The 21,022-nt window shown below is 44.0% G+C and overlaps 1 protein-coding gene across 1 annotated transcript; it reads right to left on the bottom strand.

Annotated features, from left to right (window-relative positions):
• Positions 1-1,297: 1,297 nt before the first annotated feature.
• Positions 1,298-7,076, bottom strand: LOC114591167 (vomeronasal type-2 receptor 26-like). The gene is made up of 3 exons (XM_077923409.1): positions 6,855-7,076; positions 2,777-2,903; positions 1,298-2,196 (listed from the first exon to the last, which is right to left on the bottom strand). Exons 1-3 carry the CDS (start codon positions 7,038-7,040, stop codon positions 1,298-1,300), a joined length of 1,212 nt encoding a protein of 403 aa, XP_077779535.1. The 5' UTR covers positions 7,041-7,076.
• Between the last annotated feature and the right edge of the window lie 13,946 nt (positions 7,077-21,022).

The raw sequence follows: 21,022 nt of genomic DNA, 5'->3' as shown, positions 1-21,022 counted from the left end.
TTCGAATCCCTGCAACGGGGTGAGCTCTTGTTGCTCGGTCCCAGCTCCTGCCAACCTTGCAGTTTGAAATCACATCAAAGTGCAAGTAGATAAATAGGAACCACTCCAGCGGGAAGGTAAATGGCATTTCCGTGCGCTGCTCTGGTTCCCCAGAAGCAGCTTTGTCATGCTGGCCACATGACCTGGAAGCTGTACGCCGGCTCCCTCTGCCAATAAAGCGAGATGAGCGCCACAACCCCAGAGTCGGTCACGACTGGACCTAATGGTCAGGTGTCCCTTTACCTTTATATTATTCAAAAGTTACAATACAGTTCTCTCCACTGCCATAATATCACATAATGACTCACCAGATAACCTCACGGGGAACCCAAACCCAAATCTGGTTGGCTCCCTTCTCAGCATGATTGGTTCAGAAAAGACCAGTGCAATAGGAAGCTGCTGTGGGCCCTGCTGGGCTGCAAGGGCTGGATGTCCCTGTTGTCGGACATTTTAAATGTGTTCTAACATGGTGACACTAGATGGTGCTGTGGAGTTCCAGCTTTGGCCAAGGTGTTTTCCCATTTTGATGTTTACAACATGTTTTCCTGAAACATTTTTTTGATGTGTCTAGATCCAGTCTGGAGGGGATATAATGCTTAGTTATGCTCAAACTGCAAGGATTATGTTGTGTAAAATGTTCTAACAGGGGTATCCACAGACAGCCGGCAAAGCAAAAAAAGTACTAGACAAACTGATTTGAAAGGTACAAACCAATTTTAATAACTTCCTAATATCTCTTTGCATATTTTGAAATTATCCAGCATATCTTGGGCATGACTCATACCTTTTCTGTGTCAACTGCTTTAAAAAATGTTTTGCACCTTGCACCACATGAAGAACACCCATGGCACCAAATTTCAAGGTGACTCTCCTGATATGCACAGCAGGAAATAAAGAGATACCAATGGAATATGGTTCTTTTCATTTTGAAAAACAACGCATAAGCAATTTGTTTGTAATACTATCTAAGAAAATTTTATTTTCTTAATGAACAGCATTGATTATTATTGAACTGCGATATTGATTTCTTATTAGGAAAAATATAAAACAGTCTTCAGAAAAGAATTCATAAATAAGGTTTAGCAGGAGAAAAATGAACAGTAGTAAGGATGGAATATGATTCAAATGATAATTTTGTGTTCTGATTCCAAAAACAATAGCTTTTAAGGAGCTACATTCCCAACTCATGTGTTTATTGCTACCATGCTGGCTATCAATTGCAAAAACCAAAAACATATTTTAGGAATCAGGTGCCATATTAAGCCTTTGTAGCCAGGTGCTCCTTTGTATTCAGACTAGGCCTGAGTACAATAATGTAGCACTTGGGAAGGAAGATGCAGCCCAGGAGCCCAGCACTGGAGGCCAGCATAGAAAAGATCTGCACAGCCACCATGTATTTTCCCTTGGTGCTCAGGTAGGTGGGCACAAAGGACACCCAAACACTGCAGAAGACCAGCATGCTGAAGGTGATCAGCTTGGCCTCATTGAAGGCCCCAGGTAGCTTCCTGGCTAGGAAAGCCACCGTGAAGCAGATGGTAGCCAGGAAGCCCATGTAGCCAAGGACAGTGTAAAACATGGCAACAGATCCTTCATTGCATTGCAGGATGATCTCTCCAGCCTGGGAGTTCATGTCAGAGTCTGAGAATGGAGGAGAGGTACCCAGCCAGATGACACAGATGAGAATTTGGAGACTGGAACAGGAAATAACAATGGAATTAGCCAGACTCTTTCCCAGCCATCTCCTCACCCTGTTTCCTGGCTTAGTGGCCAGGAAGGCCAGCACGACAGTAATAGTTTTTGCCAACAAAGAAGAGACAGCAACTGAGAAGATGATGCCAAAGGCTGTCTGCCTGAGAAGGCAGGTCACTTTCCTTGGCCGGCCTATAAACAGAAAGGAGGACAAAAAGCAAAGGAGGAGGGAGACAAGGAGGATGTAGGAAAGGTCCCTGTTGTTGGCTTTGACTATGGGAGTGTCAAGATATTTAATGAATATTCCTAAAACAAGGCCTGTGATTAAGGACAAAAACAGGGCAGTAGAAGCCAAGAGGGTCCCCAGATATTCATCATAGGACAGGAAGGTGATAATCTTGGGGATGCATTGATCTCTGTCCTTGTTAGGGTGTTGATCTTCTGGACATTTAGTGCAGTGGTCTGCATCTGGGGGGAAAAGAGTGTCTGCTTGAACATTTTCCTGTAGACTAGCAAAAAAAAGCAGATCAATTTTGAATCCAGCCAACTCCCACAAATGGAAACAGTGATGGGACTTGCTGTTTCTGCTAATCTACACAGAGAGTTGGTCTTCTCTGTGTAGGTCCCTAGTGCTGATACCCCCTTATTCACCTCCCAAGGAAGAGCTTGGACTGTTCTCGAAGCTCCAAGTTTAATTGCAACTACAACTGATCTCACCCCAACACCAGGTATTGTCAGATGGGTGTGATTTACAGATAAAAAAGTTCCATGGAGGAGCATGGACTGGAATTCTGGTCTTCCCAGTACAAACCAAACCCCCTAGCTACTTTGCCAAACTGGCTGGTTCACGGGACCTACCAGATGCAGCAACACTGCCTAATTCTTACATACTCAAGGATGTTTCAATGGTACCTGCAAAGCTTTTTAAGACTATGTTAATCACTGTTGAAACTTTATTAAATTCAAAATAAGATTGTACCGGAGTATTCATCAGCAAAGGACATCTTTTATTGATCTTTTTGCTACACATTCCTCTGAAGTCTCCTACCTTCCTGAGTGGAGATCATCCCTTCTGCGCATGGAGCACAAGCATGGCAGCAAATGGGTTTCCCTTCCTGAACCTTCTTGGCATATCCAGGGCGACAGCTTTTGGTACACCTGGAATGAGGAAGGGTCTGACCAAAAAGACAGAAAACATCAATGAAAGTAACTTCTGTCCCAGTGTACAGTCTCAGTCTATGTGGAATGGACACAGCTTTGGTTTTTTTGTGCTTTCTCCCCTTTTTGATAACATTTTATTTTCCAAAAATAAAAAATAAAAAACCCAATAATAATATTCACATTTAACAATTTAAACCATAAATCTTAACTGACTTCCCTCCGCTCCCCCTCCTGGTTCCATTATTTTACTCTTATTCATGCACGTCATTAAAATCTTATATTCTCAAGAATCAAATTTTTAAACTTTGTTCATCTTATTACAAGTGACTTTCAAAAGTTCAACTAATGTAAAAACCTATACACAAAGCTTACAAGGTTATGCTTTAAACATTTCCCTTATTTAAAAAAAGAAGAAAGAAAAGAAAAAATCAATGTCCTTTTGGGTTTCAAATTGTCTATTATGTCCTTGTTCTAAGTTCACTAAGTTATTATACAAATCTTATTTGGCGGTGGCTTTTTCCTTCTATAGGGACGGGCTGGTCTTGGCCTGGTGTCCACTCTCAGGTGCAGGGACAGAGTCTTTCTCCCATTAAGTCCTATACCTTTCAGAATGATAGCTTCTTCTTCTTTTTTTGACAAAAGTCATTTTCAACATTCTCATCAAGTCTTTATATATTACCTCCCAGGCCTTCTTAATAACTTTACATTGCCACCACATATAGTAGCCCTTCATGCCTTTTGCCCTCCCTTCCCATTTTGTCTCCATCAAAGTCAAAGCCCCCTAAATCAATTCACACAAAGCACCATTTTTACCATGAACCACCTTAACTTCTTATCCAACATCATTCTAACATTCATTAATTTTACAGTATTTTGGTAAGTAGACTTTAAACTTTTTCCAATCTTCTTCCACCGACTCTTCTCCCTGGTCTCGGATTCTGCCAGTCATTTCCGCCAGTTCCATATAGTCCATCACCTTCATCTGCCATTCTTCCCGGGTGGGTAGATCTTGTGTCTTCCAATACTTTGCAATAAGTATTCTTGCTGCTGTTGTGGCGTACAAAAAGAAAGTTCTGTCCTTCTTTGGCACCAATTGGCCGACCATGCCCAGGAGAAAGGCCTCTGGTTTCTTCAGGAAGGTATATTTAAATACCTTTTTCATTTCATTATAGATCATCTCCCAGAAAGCCTTAATCCTTGGGCACGTCCACCAAAGGTGAAAGAATGTACCTTCTGTTTCTTTACACTTCCAACATTTATTATCGTGCAAATGATATGGTATTTTCCCGAATTTGAGAAGCTGCCTTATCAACATTTTCCTTTATCTCGGACAGTTCTCTTTTCAATTCTGAAAGCAAATTTCTAATTTAAGATGGAAAGGAGGGGGTCAAATCTCTCCCTGTTTCCCAGCTTCCTCTCTGAGATTAAATTCCAAAACAAAAAGTCCTTTTCCACCAGGGAAGATATTGTTTTGGCTTTCTCAGTACTTTGTCAAGGCTATTTCACTAAACCCAGTAAAGAAACCAGTACTTCCAGGCTCTTCCTTCCCCTTTTCCACTTGACTCACAAAAACAAATTCTAACAGTTATATATTCCCATCCTAACATCCATTCACAACAAAATAAATTTTAATTACCAATATGAATAAAGCTATAATACTAATATTTTTAAAAATCTCATTTAGTCCTCTTCTTTCCCCTTTTTTTTAAATCTTGATTTTTAACCAGCTGGTATCTTTTGATGAAATAAGTCCACAACTGCAATTCCTTTTAATTAGATATCTTCAATACTCTGAAAAGTCAAAGATTTCTTTCCCAAAAATAACACAAGATCAGAGAATCAGTCCCAACTTTCTTATAGAGAGGCATTTTTAGTATTCTCCCATTAAATAACATTGCATTCCTTCTCCAGTTTAGCCTCCATTTTAAGTCAAGTTCAATCACAACATAGCTGTGTCAGGTTCAAATTGATCAGGTCAAGTTCAATGCAAAAGAAACATCCAAATTTGAAAAAGAGTTAACCCACAATAAAGGAAAACACATTTCACGAATTTATGATTACTTATTAGAATGGGAGGGACGCGGGTGGCGCAGGGACGCGGGTGACGCTGTGGGTAAAAGCCTCGGCGCCTAGGGCTTGCCGATTGAAAGGTTGGCGGTTCGAACCCCGGTGGCGGGGTGCGCTCCCGCTGCTCGGTCCCAGCGCCTGCCAACCTAGCAGTTCGAAAGCACCCCCGGGTGCAAGTAGATAAATAGGGACCGCTTACTGGCAGGAAGGTAAACGGCGTTTCCATGTGCTGCGCTGGCTCGCCAGATGCAGCTTTGTCACGCTGGCCATGTGACCCGGAAGGGTCTTCAGACAGCGCTGGCCCTCGGCCTCTTAAGTGAGATGGGCGCACAACCCTAGAGTCTGTCAAGACTGGCCCGTACGGGCAGGGGTACCTTTACCTTTATTAGAATGGGAAGTAAACGAGGAATAAGTTGAAGTAGTAAAGGTAAGGTGAACACAGGACCTTGGATACAATATCTACATGGAACAATGGGAAGGATTGTGGAGGACAGATATTAAATTCACGGCATGCTACAACTTAAGGGAAACACTATGAAGATGTTATACAGATGGCATCATACCCCTTTAAAACTCACTAAAATATATAAAGGCAGGTCGCGAACATGCTGGAGATGCAAAAAGGACATAAGTGCATACTTTCATATGTGGTGGAACTGTGTAGTTATCCGCGAATTTTGGAACAACATCTACAGTGAACATAAAATATTATTTACATTTACATTTTTAAAAAGACCAGAGATCTTTCTATTAGGTGTACTACCAATAGAATTTCTAAGAAGTATAAGGCCATTGTTTATGTATGCAATCACGGCAGCTAGAATAATAGTGGCGAGAAACTGGAAAAATGAAACACTACCAACAATAACAGAGAGGCAGACCCTTATGATAGAGTACCTGCAACTAGAAAAACTGACGGGAAGAGTCAGAAGAGTTTCAAACCAGAAAGTATATGGAGAATGGGAAATATTGAAGGAATATTTAAAATTGTATTGTACAAACAACAATAAACTTGCAGAACTAAATTGATACTTGTGAGCAAAAAGTGTATTAGATATTAATATCGGGCTATATAAAAATAATGTGAAATAATATAAATCTGTGCGAGAAAACATGGACAATATAAGCAGTATAATGAGAATGATTGGAAGTTTTACATTTTAACTTTTTATTTAATCGTAATATACTGTATTTTCCTTTCCTTTTTTCTTTTCTTCCTTTCTTATTTTTCCTTTTGCTTTGTATGACTTGTTATCTATGTGTATATGTTTATGTGGGAAACTAATAAAGATTATTTTAAAAAGAAAAGAAAAGCTGTGTGTAATCTTTTAATCCTTATTGTTCATGAGTTAACTTACCTCCCAAAGTAAACTTCATCAGAACTTCACTTGTATGTACTGTATTTCGTGCTCATAGCACCAGGAACGGGAGCGGATTTCCTTTTAACACTCCCATTTTTGCCGACTCAGTCAAATTAGACCTTTACAATCGGCTTCAATATTTTGGAATGGTACCCGCTTGTGGCTGGATCTGAGGCTTTGCTTCATGGAGCTGCGTTGGTGCCTAGTTTGCCAGAGCTTTCACTTGGCTTCCTCCTCACTCTCCACACCTCTCAGGATGGAGAGCGGAGACTGGCAATGCCGAACCGCCGTCCGTGAAACAGCAGGACCCAAAGACACCCCAATGCTCCTCTTGGGGATTTTGGGGGAGACGCATGGCCCTTGCGCCTTCCCCAACAGCTCTGTGAAGCCATTCATCCTCCATTCATCTCCTCCACTGTATAGTTTTAGCCCATTACTTGGATAGGTATAAGTTATATTGTTGTTTCTCCCAACAGAGTCTCAGAGGTTAACTTATTTCTAAAAGGGAATACAATGCAATGAATGGGTTTTCCAAACCTGGTTGAACAGTCTGGACCACGCAAGAGCCTCTTCGTCAATGGTGAATTTTGTGCTTGAGGATCCCTGTCTGCTTATGCTCCCAAATTTCACGGCACCAAAGGATTTGTTGGGAAATGGCACCCAGTTCACAATGTCAGATTCGACTGACAGCTGCCCATTCTCATCCAAATAGACTCCTTCCATGGAAGTATTATAAAACTGGGAACTTCTCAGGAAAGGGTGAAGCTAGAACAGGAAAGAAAGCATGCACATTTAGAAAAGAAAACCATCTAGATAACTTGGTCTAATCTATGAAGGTGTTTGTACAGACTGACATTTTGTGTGTGTGTGTTTGGGAAATGGATCTGTGGCCCATTCTTTCTGCTTCAGCCTTTTGGGACAGATTAAAGCCATGAGATCCATAAGCTTCATTCCTCACCCTGGGAAGAATTCTGCAAGCACAAGCTTCCTATTTGTTAAAGTAAGGTTGTTGGAAGTGGTGTGTAGACATGAGCTTCCTTGGCTGGTAATGAAGAAATGAACCTATGCTGCCAATAGTCATAGTAGACCAGTATGAAGTAAGCAGCAAAAAGCATGAAGTAAATACACCAAAATCTTGAGGAAGAATTTCCTGAAGAAAGGAATTAAATATTGTAGCTTAAACCAAGAAGGAATGTAACACATGTACTGTAAGTAGAGACTTTTGTACCTGTCTGTTCAGATATTATTTAGAAATTTTATTTAAACACTAATAAGTTTTGGTTTGTGCCACCAGTGAATGTTTATAAATATATCAAAACCATGAGAGAGAATTTACTGAAGAAGCCTGAGACTCTTCATGGGCGAAACAGGTAACAAATGCCGGCACCCTGTCTATCTCTCATGCGTAACATCACAGACACTTCGTTTGATCAAACTTATCTTCGTTGATATCTACAGGTGCCTGACTAAAGGAACTTTAAGGACTGAATGTTCCTTTTGAACACAATTTGAATGAGTTTTCTGTTTGTGGCTTCTGTGGTAGATCTTGTACCTTGCTCTCTCGATTTTTGGATTATTAATATAACATTTAGAACATAGGATGGTTTGGTAGTGTTTTGTGTGCCGCTTATGTGCTGCTTACTTCTTACTGGTCCTTGGCTGCTGTTAGCAGGAAGCCTTGCTGAGGGAGCAGGTGCTAAAGCGGAGGTAGATTGTCTTCTCAGCAGCTAAATAGGCTGTGGGTAACAGTACAGTAAATGGAGGCAAAGTAAAGCCAGCATTGAGGCAAGCCTGATTTCACCTGAGAATGGAATTCACGGCACTGATTCCTGTTGAGCAAAGATTTTTGTCAGGGAAACAGGAATACCTGCCAAGACTGTATCAGGTGGTAAAGTGGAGGCAGATTGTTTTCTCAGCAGCAAAATTAAGATGTGGCTAACAGTACAGTAAATGGAGGCAAAGTAAAGTCAAGCCTGAATGGAATTCACACCACCGATGCCTGTTCAGCCTTTGAGGAAAACAGCAATACCTGCCAAGACTGTATCCTTTGATATTTCATCCTCTTTTTACCCTTCGCCACCATCTGATTGGATGTGGAGGAAAGCGCAGCCCGTAAGGCTCCTGCCAGAGCAAGGACAAGGTTGTAAATACGGTAACTATCCAGAGACAGGATTTTCTCAATCACTTTGTCAGGCGGGGACTCCAGAGTGTCATCTTCCCTGCACCTTTTCCTTCCCTTCACAGACAATATGTGCTTTGAATATGAACATTGAAATGTTTTACGCCCAAACAGAATCATAGAATCGAGCAATGTGTCAAAATCGTCATCATTTGCCCTTTTTTTAATACGAGTTAAGAAAGAAAAAAACCCATGAACGTGCAGGGGAGAAAGGATATTGTAAGACAAGTTCCCGGTGATGTCCCACAAAGCTGTTGTGATCCAGACTTTCCCCACAATGGGTCTTATAATCATTTTAGCTATCTTTTGCAAATTATATATTGCAAAATAGAAGTAGCGCATCTCTCCATAGTAGATTAATACATTGACTGTCTTCCACATGAAATATATTTTAGAATGCGCCAGTATTTCCGTATTCTGTACTGGGATGCTAAGTGAGAAGGGAGCACAAATTGTGTTCCTGGTTAGCAGGGGCTTCAAGGTCCTCATGAACCTCTCTCCATTGTTGTTGTCTGGAGCAATGAGGCCAATCCAAGTCCAGTTGAAGTGGAGGAGCAGTTGGACTATCCCCAGATACTGATGTTCTTCTTTGGGGACCATTCGGTAGATAAAAGGGAACTGAGTTTTATCATTAAGAGCATCAGAAACAAAACCATAACTGACCTAGTAAAGAAGAGAAGAGAAGAGTGTTGTCACCTACAACAAAATCCCAAATCTAGTACTTTTAACTTGCCTGAATGATAACTTTTCTCTGACATGGAAAACAGAGAAAAGACAAAGTTTCATGGGGGAAAACAATATCCCAGGGAAGCTTAACAATATACCATATTTCGTTGTTTGCTGTTAAAAAAAATGTGACAGAGTCTTTGCAATGGGTTGTGTTTGCTTTATGTTATGCCCTGATTGTGTTTTTGTTATTGCTTTTACATGTTTCTTGTAGCAAATTTATCTAATTGTATTATATGATTTAATCATTATTTATTCATTAAATTATCAGAATTTACAGGGACATATCAACACGTGTGTTTGGAGTGTCCCAAAATGAAAAGTTGTGGGAAAATGTGTTTACCGAATTAACCTTTATTCTAAGGCAGACAGTACTCATGGACCCAGGACTGGCTCCGCTTAACTTGTATAGACACAATAGGTGGCAAATTACAAACCAAGTATTTTGCTTCTTGTTTATTGAATGTTTCCTTTTGCATAATTGCTCATGTATATCACACATGGCACTAGCTTTTATTACTTATTTATTGTTATTTCAGTTTTGATGGCTAGGAATCCACATAACTGAAAGATTCCATTCTACTGCATGGATTTTGACAATTTCCTCAAATACCCTTCTCCATGATTTATACCTGTGGAATCTTCAAGACTCAACTAAGGGCTTATCCACACTTCCCCATGTCCCATTGCTTTCCTTGGGCAAAATCACAAATTGGTGTTTTTTTCTGATTTAGAATGAAAGAACAGATTTTCTGTGGGAAAGGAGTAGGGTAAGGGGGAAATTCTCAGATCCATGCCAAAAAACCACAGGGCAAATGGAAAGCCACTCAGACCTTTGCTTTCTAACTATGGGATAAGTGTAGATGAGTCCATAATCTCCTTAGCCATCTTTGTTAACAGGGGGTTGAGGCTAAACTCTCCTTCTGCCTTAGAAGCAGGAATGACATTTTCACATCTCTCCAAAGAAATTGCAATAACATTCTGGGATTTTTTTCCTTCCCTCCTGACATTCATACCTGTGGGGTTTTGTAGATGCTTGACATGGTGGAAATATCTTTGGATTTGTCAGAGTCAGCCCCTTCAATAACTGCCAATACTTTATTCCATGGTCCACAGTAATAGTTTGGGATGTTTGCCTGCCCAGGGCAGAGCAGGTCCACCATGGCACCACAAGTCATTCTGGCATCATAATAGTTGTCATAGATGTCATAGCCCAGGGTGAGGTTGGGAAAAAGCCTGTGGTTCTTATTGACCTCCCGGACAGCAAACAAGAAGGACAGGATATGCCAGTAGACCAGGACTGCTTCCCTGGAAAAAAGTGTGTCTCACCTTGACATTCTTTCCACACAAAGACCAGATTGTGTCATACTTATCTGTGACTGGGGGCAAAAATCATGAAAGGTGTCTGCAGCATCTTTACACCTGAGGTCCATCAACCCCTTCCTGCCCAAATCCTAGAAGAATGGACTATTCTAATGCTAGGAAATTCCCAGTTTTACAATACTTCCATGGAAGGAGTGTATTTGGATGAGAATGTCTCACTAGAGTCGTGAAAGCACACAGTTTGCAGTAGATCAATTTCTGACATTCAGAATGAATCCTACCAATTTCCCACCAAATGGACAAAAATACAAGACATAATTGACCAAGCAAAAGTACCAGAAATGAGGAGACATGCCTGGCAGACAACAACATTTGGTCTCCATGTGGTCACATTCAGTTTGCATAAAGCTTTTACAACAGTAGGCACATAAGGACTTACCAATCAGTTCTGGTAAAGGGAGGCTCATTGAAGACGCTTGGCTTGAAAATAGGAGATGCTACGGCTATGACCCCACTAATATGGTAGTCTCCTCGCCTGTACCAATTCAAGGGTGCCTTGGGATCCCTTATCAAAGTCAATGGGCATTTTGAGTTCAGCATCTCTGGTGTTGCTTCAGGTAGTAGCAATATTAACAGCAGAAGGCGAGTTATGATGCACCTGCCTTTTACTCCAATCTCCTTCTTGAGTGCTATCAGCAACAGAGCTAGCAAATTACCAGCAGTCAAAATCTGCTTGGAAGACCCAGGCTGCAGTGACTTAATCACAGAGAACATGCCTGGCGTACATGGCTTGAGAGCCAAAAAGTATTCAATTCAGCCCCATGTAGGCAGCATAACCCCACCCCACCCTCAGTGGCACAGTGGAGAAGTATTTATGTACCAGTCTCTTCTGGCTGAGTCTGAAGAAGTTACATCATGTTGTTGTTCAATGTTGGACGCAAATATGATTTTATTCCTCTTGAGCTTTGGCAAGACGATGACAAAGAAATCACCATTATTTTTAATAATTACATTTGCCTTCACCCCTTGCTGCCTTCACGGCTCCATGTGTAGAGCTGAAGAAAAACATGTTTCATAGAACCACAGAGCCATAGAATTGTAGAACGGGAAGGGGTTTCAAGGGTCATCTAGTCTAGGCAAAGGGACCCCTGACAATTAAGTCCAGTTATGAACAACTCTGGGGTTGCAGCCCTCATCTCGCTTTAAAGGCTGAGGGAGCCGGCATATGTCCACTTCTGCAGACAGTTTTTCTGGGCCACGTGGCCAGCATGACTAAGCTGCTTCTGGCAAAACTAGGACAGGACACAGAAATGCCATTTACCTTCCTGCCGGAGCGGTATCTATTTATCTACTCGCACCATGTGCTTTCGAACTACTGGGTTGGAAGGAGCTGGGACCGAGCAACAGGAGCTCACCCTGTCACAGGGATTCAACTGCTGATCTTTCGATCAGCAAGCCCAAGCAACACAGTAGTTTAATCCACTGTGCCACCTGCAATTAAGGAAACTCAGTTTAGCATCCATTACACATGGCGATCCAACCCCTGCTTCAATGCCTCTAAAAATAAGAGTCTACAACCTCCTGAGGGAATTCATTCCACTTTCAAACAGTTCTTACTGTCAGAAAGTTTTTCCCAATGTTTAGTCTGAATCATCAGTACGGGCCACATGATCTCCTGCAATAATTTTGCAAAGTTTTTTGCAGATAAAGTCGCTCAGATTCGGGAAGAGGTAGACTCCACCGTGGGAGCAGGGCCAGGGCGGGAGAGTGCTAGAGTCCTGTCTAGTCAAGTTGCATGGGATCAATTCCAATCTGTTACCTCCGAGGATGTGGACAGGCTGCTTGGACGAGTGAAACCAACCACCTGTCTCCTTGATCCTTGCCCATCCTGGCTTATAAAAGCTAGCCGGGAAGGACTGGGCGATGAGCTTCGTGGGGTGGTGAATGCTTCCCTCCGTGAGGGAGCCTTCCCAGACCCGCTGAAAGAGGTGGTTATTAAACCGCTTCTTAAAAACCCATCTTTAGATGTGGCCACGATGGCCAACTATCTCCCAGTCTCAAATCTTCCATTCTTGGGCAAGGTGATTGAGCGAGTGGTTGCTGAACAACTCCAGGCACGCCTGGAAGAAGCGGACCATTGGATCCCTTCCAGTTGGTATTCAGGCCTCGGTTGCACTGGTCGATGATCTCCGGCGGGCTAGGAACAAAGGTGAGAGCTGTTTCCTAGTTCTGCTGGATCTCTCAGCGGTGTTTGATACCATCGACCATAACATCCTTCTGGACCGTCTGGAGGGGCTGGGAGCTGGGGGCACTGTCATACAGTGGTTCCGCTCCTTCCTCCTGGGCCGTGTTCAGAAAGTGGGGGGGGATGAGTGTTCAGACCCCTGGGCTCTCACTTGTGGGGTGCCTCAGGGTTCTGTCCTCTCCCCCATGCTTTTCAACATCTACATGCAGCCGCTGGGAGAGAACATCAGGGGCTTTGGGCTGGGTGTTCATCAGTATGCAGATGATACCCAGCTCTTCCTCTCTTTTAAATCAGAACCAGTGAAGGCGGTGAAGGTCCTGTGTGAGTGGAGGCGGTTGGAAGTTGGATGGTGGCTAACAGCTTGAGGTTGAATCCTGACAAGACAGAAGTACTGTTTTGGGGGGACAGGAGGTGGGCAGGTGTGGAGGATTCCCTGGTCCTGAATGGGGTTACTGTGCCCCTGAAGGACCAGGTGTGCAGCCTGGGAGTCATTTTGGACTCACAGCTGTCCATGGAGGCACAGGTCAAATCTGTGTCCAGGGCAGCTGTTTACCAGCTCCATCTGGTACGTAGGCTGAGACCCTATCTGCCTGTGGACTGCCTCGCCAGAGTGGTGCATGCTCTGGTTATCTCCCGCTTGGACTACTGCAATGCGCTCTACGTGGGGCTACCTTTGAAGGTGACCCGGAAACTACAACTAATCCAGAATGCGGCAGCCAGACTGGTGACTGGGAGCGGCCGCCGAGACCATATAACACTGGTCTTGAAAGACCTACACTGGCTCCCAGTACGTTTCCGAGCACAATTCAAAGTATTGGTGCTGACCTTTAAAGCCCTAAACGGCCTCGGTCCAGTATATCTGAAGGAGCGTCTCCACCCCCATCGTTCTACCCGGACACTGGGGTCCAGCACCAAGGGCCTTCTGGTGGTTCCCTCACTGCGAGAAGCCACGTTACAGGGAACCAGGCAGAGGACCTTCTCGGTAGTGGCGCCCTCCCTGTGGAACGCCCTCCCACCAGATGTCAAAGAGAACAACAACTACCAGACTTTTAGAAGACATCTGAAGGCAGGCCTGTTTAGGGAAGCTTTTAATGTTTGATGTATTACAGTGTTTTAATATTTTTTTGGAAGCCGCCCAGAGTGGCTGGGGAAGCCCAGCAAGATGGTTGGGGTATAAATTTACTATTATTATTATTATTATTATTATTATTATTATTATTATTATTATTATATCTTTCCTGTATCTTGAATCCATTGTTTCAGGACCTACCTACCCTCCAGAGCAGGAGACACAAAGCTTCCTTCATCTTTATGCAACAGCCCTTTAGGTATTTGAAGAATTTGCCACTGCAATGTGCTTCTACATTGTGGCATGGGTCAGAGAGGGGAAGGGGAGGTTGCCTTGACCTATACCAGCATTGTTCCCAACTTTTCCAGCTACAAGCTAAGGTCACTGAATGTCCTTGGAGAAGCAGACACCTTCTGGGTTTCAGAGCACCTACACACAACTTCATCTTGGTCTTATAGAATTGTAGAATTGTTGGAAACTTCCAGGGTCATCTAGTCAAACTCCCTGCAATGCAGGCGTCTCAACTAAAGTATCCCTGACAGATGGCCATCCAAGCTCCGCTTGAAACCCTCCAAGGAAGGACAGCCCACAGTCTCCTGAGGGAAACAGTTCCAATGCCAAACAACTCTTACTGTCAGAAAGTTCTTCCTAATGATTAGTCGGAATCTCCTTTCTAGTAACTTGAAGCCATTGGTTCAAGTCCCATGCTCCAGAGCAGGAGAAAACAAGTTTGTTCCCTCTTCCATCTGACAGCCCTTGAGATATTTGAAGATGGCTATCATATCTCCTCTCAGTCTCCTCTTTTCCTGGCTAAAGATACTCAACTCTATCCACCATTCTTCATAAGGCTTGGTTTCCAGACCCTTGGTCACCTTTGTTGCCTTCCATAACACAGGTTCCAGCTTGTCAACATGCTTCTTAAATTGTGATGCACAGAACTGGACACAGGATTCCAGGTGTGTTCTGACGAAGGCAGAATAGAGTGGTACTATTACTTTCCTTGGGACACGGGTGGCGCTGTGCGTTAAACCACAGAGCCTAGGACTTGCCGATCAGAAGGCCAGCAGTTCGAATCCCCGCAAGGGGGTGAGCTCCCGTTGCTTGGTCCCTGCTCCTGCCAACCTAGCAGTTCAAAAGCCCGTCAAAGTGCAAGTAGATAAATAGGTACCGCTCCGGCGGGAAGGTAAATGGCCTTTCCGTGCGCTGCTCTGGTCCACCAGAAGCGGCTTAGTCATGCTGGCCACATGACCCGGAAGCTGTACGCCGGCTCCCTCGGCCAATAAAGCAAGATGAGCGCCGCAACCCCACAGTCGGTCATGACTGGACCTAATGGTCAGGGCTCCCTTTACCCTTTACCGTTATTACTTTCCTGGCGTGTCTGGTGTGCTCTGGTCCATGAGGTCACGAAGAGTCGGACACAACTAAACAACTAAACAGCAACAATTACTTCCCTTGATCTGGGCACTGTTGATGCAGCCTAAAATAGCATTAGCTTTCCCCCTTTTTTTCTTTTCTTTTTTTGCTGCTGTTGCATCACACTGTTGACTCATGTTAAGCTTGTGGTCCACTAAGATCCCTAAATCCTTTTCACATGTACTGCTAGTAAGCCAAGTGTCCCACCTCCTACTGAAATTCATTTTGTTAACTTGGGCCCAGTTCTCCACTCTCTTAAGATCATTTTGAATTCTGATTCTCTCTTCTGCGGCATTAGCTACCCCACCCAGTTTGGTGTCATCTGCAAATTTGATTAGCATCCCCTCAATTCCTTCATCCAAGTTGTTTATAAATACATTGAACAGCAAGGGGCCCACTTGTCACTTTTTGCCAGGATGACGAGGAACCATTAATGAACACTCTTTGGATTTACTCAGCCAACCAGCTAGAAATCCACCTAACAGTAATCTCATCCAGCCCACATTTTATCAGCTCCTCAGAAGAATATCATGGGGAACTTTGTCAAAAGCCTTACTGAAATCAAGATAGGCTATGTCCACAGCATTCCCCTGACAAAGCCATGCTACCTCTCCTAGGCAGGTTGGGGAAGGGACAACATATGGGGACTTACAATATCTTAAGAGGTTTCCAGATGTGGAGAGAACAGACGGACAAGAAATCCTCCAAAATATTTAATAGATTTTCCCTAGCTTCTCTAACACCCACCCTTATTTTTTCACAAACACAAATGCTAGTCTGCTTTTAGCATACACACCCTTGTGTGCGCACACTTTTTTTGGGTGGAAGGGGAATCTCAGTGTGGTAAGAATTCACCTCTACACCACCTTGTTTGTTACCCAGGCGAGGAACCTTTTGAATAAACCACAGAACCAAGGGAACTTTTTTGAGTCCAGCATCTGGATTTAGGGACCCAGCGTTTATTATAGCTATTGTAATAGGACAGAGCTCACTCAACTCAACATGCCAGTTGAGAAGGTCTGCCTCCAGGCACTTCAGAAGAAAAGTAGTTCAAACACAGCAAACAGTCATAAAACATCTTCACATACATCAGGAAAGTTTACAGTTCATGAGAAGTAAAGCACACATGGCTCCATCCTGGTATCTTCACCCCCCCACATCACCTTGAAGTGGTCCTCGTGTGCCCAGGCCATTGGACCATTTTATGTCTTGGGTGTCTGGCATTATCCTGGCAACCTAGCCTTCAGTGAGGGAAGAGCATGATCAAATCCTCTTCCTGGGTCTCAGATAGCTTCAAGGATAGCTGAGTTACACTCTGGTGCTAAAACATCCTGCCATTTGTACCACTTTCAGAGGTAGATCAGGAGAGAGGAGAGAGCAGCATAGGAGGGAGACTCACAAGTGCAGAACACACAAAAATCAAGCCTAATACATTCTAAAATGTTCCAAAATACATTCTGAAAGGTTAGATACAATTAAAGTGAAGCATTGAAACATGATTAAAATAAGGTTTTAATGGGGTCTCTAATTCTTATAACATCAGGGAGATAGCGGGAGAGGAAGTGAGGGAAAGCAGGATGGAGAAGGAGATACACTGGCGGAGAAACGGGAGGGTGGGGGGAGCACACCACCCCCGGCACTATCGGGGATCGGGGTACCATCACGCCTGCCCCCGGACACGCGCCGCGCATCCGCCACAGCAACGGGTGCCACGCCCCCGCGGGTGCTGCACCATGCCCCCAGGATGCACACCATGCCCTGCGGCTGGCGCGGCATGTCCCTGGGATGCATGCTGTGGTGTAGTGGTTAGACTGTTGGACTAGGACCTGGTAGACCAGGGTTCAAATCCCCGCTTAGCCATGAAGCTCACTGAGTAACCTTGGGTGGTCACTGCCTCTCAGTGTAACAGGGTTGCCATGAAGCTAAACTGGGGAGGAGAAGAATCATGTCTGATTGAAACTGGGACCTTATCCATAAAAAAAAACCTCTACCACTGACCTTTCCTAGATGTGTAAATGTTCAAGTGTACAGGTGTAACAAATCCATATTTTGTGACTGTTAATCCTAGTCCGCCCCTCCCTAATATCAAAGCTGGTGATCTTAGGTTTACTGGTAGGGCAGAGAAGGTGGGGTCACCTACAAAAAAAGGAGAGGAGGATGGGCAGTCCCCATCCAGCCATCCATGGGGTGCAGATATTTGATAGTTCAAATATTCATTAATAAATGATATATCTATTGATCCTCTAAAAACTGTTTCTTTAGCAAGTTTTGTCAAATGTCAGGCTATGGGACACAGTGGTGATTTCTCACAAACATGTCCCCCCCCCCCCCAGTTCTGCACCTGCTCCTTGATCAATCCAGGAGAAGACAGGAGGAGATGTTTAATTATGTACCTAATTATGTAATTATAGTCTTCTTGCCAAATCTCCAGGGATTTCTCTGCAAAGATTGCCTTTGCAACCGATAATGTAAAGTCAGAACCAAGGCCTAAATGAAAAAGTAACTTCTCAAGAACTCATCAGAGGTGCTCTGCTTCAAGGCCAAAGGCCAATGTGGCCCAGCATCCCATTTTCCACAGTGGCCAAATGGATGAAGCAAATTTATCTAGACCAGGCATGGGGAACCTGTGACCCTCCACCTGTTGCTGCACTACAGTTCCCATCATCCCCAGGCCATTGCTCATTCTTGCTGGGGCTGATGGGAGTTGTAGTTCAGCAACACCTGAACATAAGAAGAGCCTGCTGGATCAAGCCAACGGCCCATCAAGCACAGCATCCTGTCCTCACAGTGGCCAACCAGAAGCCTACGGGAGACGCACATGCAGGGCTCAAGCACAAGAGGCCTCTCGACCTCCTGTGGTTTCCAGCAACTGGTGTTCAGAGGCATTGCTGCCTCAACTGTGGAGACAGAGAAGACCCACCAGCAGCCACCAGCAGCTTCTTGCTGCTCCATGAAATTGTCTAATCTTCTTTTAAAGCCATCTTGGTCTGATGGGCATCACTGCCTCCTGTGGGAGCGGGTTCTATAGTTTAGCTAAGCAATGCCTGGATAAATATTTTCTCTTATCTATTCTGAATCTCCCAACATTCAGTTAGAATGGGAGTTCAAAGGTTCCCCATTCCCAGTCTGGACCCATTGCAGTCTGGCTTTAGACCTGGATAGCAGATTGGGAAAAACCTGGTCACTTTGATCACCATTTTCTGGAGAGGGTTCTGCCCTGTTCATTCTCCAGGACCTATTGGTAGTTAATCATATGAAGGCTGTGTAGTTGGGAAAAGAAGGCACTGTACTGCAATGGTTCTGTTAACTTTGTTGTTGTTGTTTAGTCATTTAGTCGTGTCTGAATCTTCATGACCCCATGGACCAGAGAACGCCAGGCACTTCTGTCTTCCACTGCCTCCCGCAGTTTGGTCAGGCTCATGCTGGTAGCTTCGAGAACACTATCCAACCATCTCGTCCTCTGTCGTCCCCTTCTCCTTATGCCCTCCATCTTTCTGTTAACTATAGGGCTGCTATTGGCCTCCACAGTCACTTCTGGGCTCATTGTTAAAACCGTGTTTATGGAAGGCAATCTTACTCAGCTACGAGTGATCGCCAAAGAAGAAGACCAGAGAGCTGTGCATATTATTATTATTATTATTATTATTATTATTATTATTCACTTTTCTCAGAGTTTTCCACAGAGTTAACCAAAGCAATTTACAGCCTAAAAACACAGCTATCCAATTAGAAGGTGGGACTGAGAAATCCTGCCCCACTAAAAGGTGCTTCAGTGCTGCCTTTCAAATCAAAGGCCAAAAGCCCAGGTAGAAGAATAGTCTTTTCCTGGTGGCTAAAGATAAATAAAGATGGCACCAGGTGAGACTCGCTGAGGAGAGCATTCCATAGCAGCAAAGGGAAAACTTGAAGAAGGCCCTCTGGTGATGATCCTGGGCCTGGGTCTATTCATGTGGGGAGAGGTAGTTCTTGAGGTGGTGGACTCCTGACCCTCATAAGGCTTTTAAAGTCAAAACTAGGACTTTGAATAGAGCCCGTCAACTAATCGGTAGCCATTGCAGTCATGACAGAATTGGTGTTACATGCCCAGATCGCTCTGCCCTGGTCATCAGTCTGGCCAATGGATTCTGAAACAGCTGATGGAGCTGTGGTCTAAACCACTGAGCCTCTTGGGCTTGCAACATTGCGATCGCAACATTGGCGGTTCAAATCCACACAATGGGGTGAGCTCCCGTTGCCAGTGACAAAAAAGAATTCCTAAAATGCTCAACCCAAGAGCACAGTTATAATAATAAGAAATCCTACCCCATCCCACTAAAAGTTCAGCACCACGGTCAAGGCCAGCTTATTTACCAAAGGCATGTATAGATGGAAGTGTCTTAGCCGGCCACCTAAAATGGAGAATGATGGCAGCAAGAACATTTGGGGTGGGGAGTATTCCACAGTTTAGCTCCAGAAACAGTCGTCCTTCCTGACTTTCATGTAGGAGCCAAATCAAAGGGCTGAAACTTAATAAGGTCCACTAGTCACAAAATGGCAGTCCACAGGAGGAGCCAGGGAGAAAACTGTGGCCGATGGAGGCCGAGTTTGGCATAATCAAGCAGCAATTAATGACTCAGGGACTAGTTTTGTGACTCAGCCTCCCCAAGTTAAGCAGAATCTCTGCATTCAAAAGCACGAAGTGGAAAAAGCTTTTTATTTCATAACACCCGGCATTCCTCACATTTTACTTGTCTACTCTTGTTTCGTCTTCCCATTTCTTTTCACAGTTTGTATCATATTCCTCTGAAAACTGTCATCTTTCTTCCCTGCTCATTTGATATTCACTTTTTCTCTCTTACTCCTTTACTCTTTTTTCCCAGGTTGTTGTAATTCTAGATATTAACCCTTTATCACTCATCCTAATTTCCCACAACACATCCTCTTGCCTTTTCCCTCAGAGCAGAGAGATCTCCCTTCCTTCTTTAAACCCTTGCCTTCCTTCAGCTGCTCTGTCTCCTGGACACCTTTATGCCCCTTTAAACTGCCAGTGATGCCCTTGGTACAACCAAAGAGCTATGTGTGGCCCAGGGGCAGGATGGGTGAATTAGGAGGCACTGGGTGGGCTGTGGCACTGAGGCCCACTGCTGGACCATGGCCCAGTCTTTCAGAAGTGCTAGGGAAGGTCATGCCAGCCTCCCGTGCCCCTCTCTGGCCCATGTCACAAGTAGAACCACAATGCAGTGGGAAGTTCTTCAGATATCTAAAGGGTCGTCACATGGAAGATGAAGCAAGGTTGTTTTCTTCTGCTCTGGAGGGTGGGACCTGAAACAGTGGATAAAGTGACAAGAAAAGAGATTCAGACTAAACTTTAGGAAGAACTTTCTGACAGCTGTTCAACAATGTAAATCTCCTTCAGGGTCCCTTCTCATTCTGCAATTCTATAGCTCTATGATTCGATGGAACATGTATTCCTTCAGGCCTACACCTGGCGCCATAAAGGGAGTTCAACATGGTGCGAGGGCAAATGTAATTATTAAAAATAATGGTGATTTCTTTGTCATCATCTTGCCAAAGCTCAAGAGGAATAAAATCATATTTGCGTCCAACATTGAACAACAACATGATGCAACTTCATCAAACTCAGCCAAAAGAGACTGGTACATAAATACTTCTCCACTGTGCCACTGAGGGAGGGGTGGAGTTATGCTGCCCACATGGGCCTGAATTGAATCCTCTTTGGCTCTCAAGTCATGTATGCCAGGCATGTTCTC

The sequence above is a fragment of the Podarcis muralis genome, chromosome 2, assembly GCF_964188315.1.
Source record: "Podarcis muralis chromosome 2, rPodMur119.hap1.1, whole genome shotgun sequence".
Taxonomy (NCBI): Eukaryota; Metazoa; Chordata; class Lepidosauria; order Squamata; family Lacertidae; genus Podarcis; species Podarcis muralis.
This window is presented reverse-complemented; position numbering and strand designations above follow the sequence as displayed.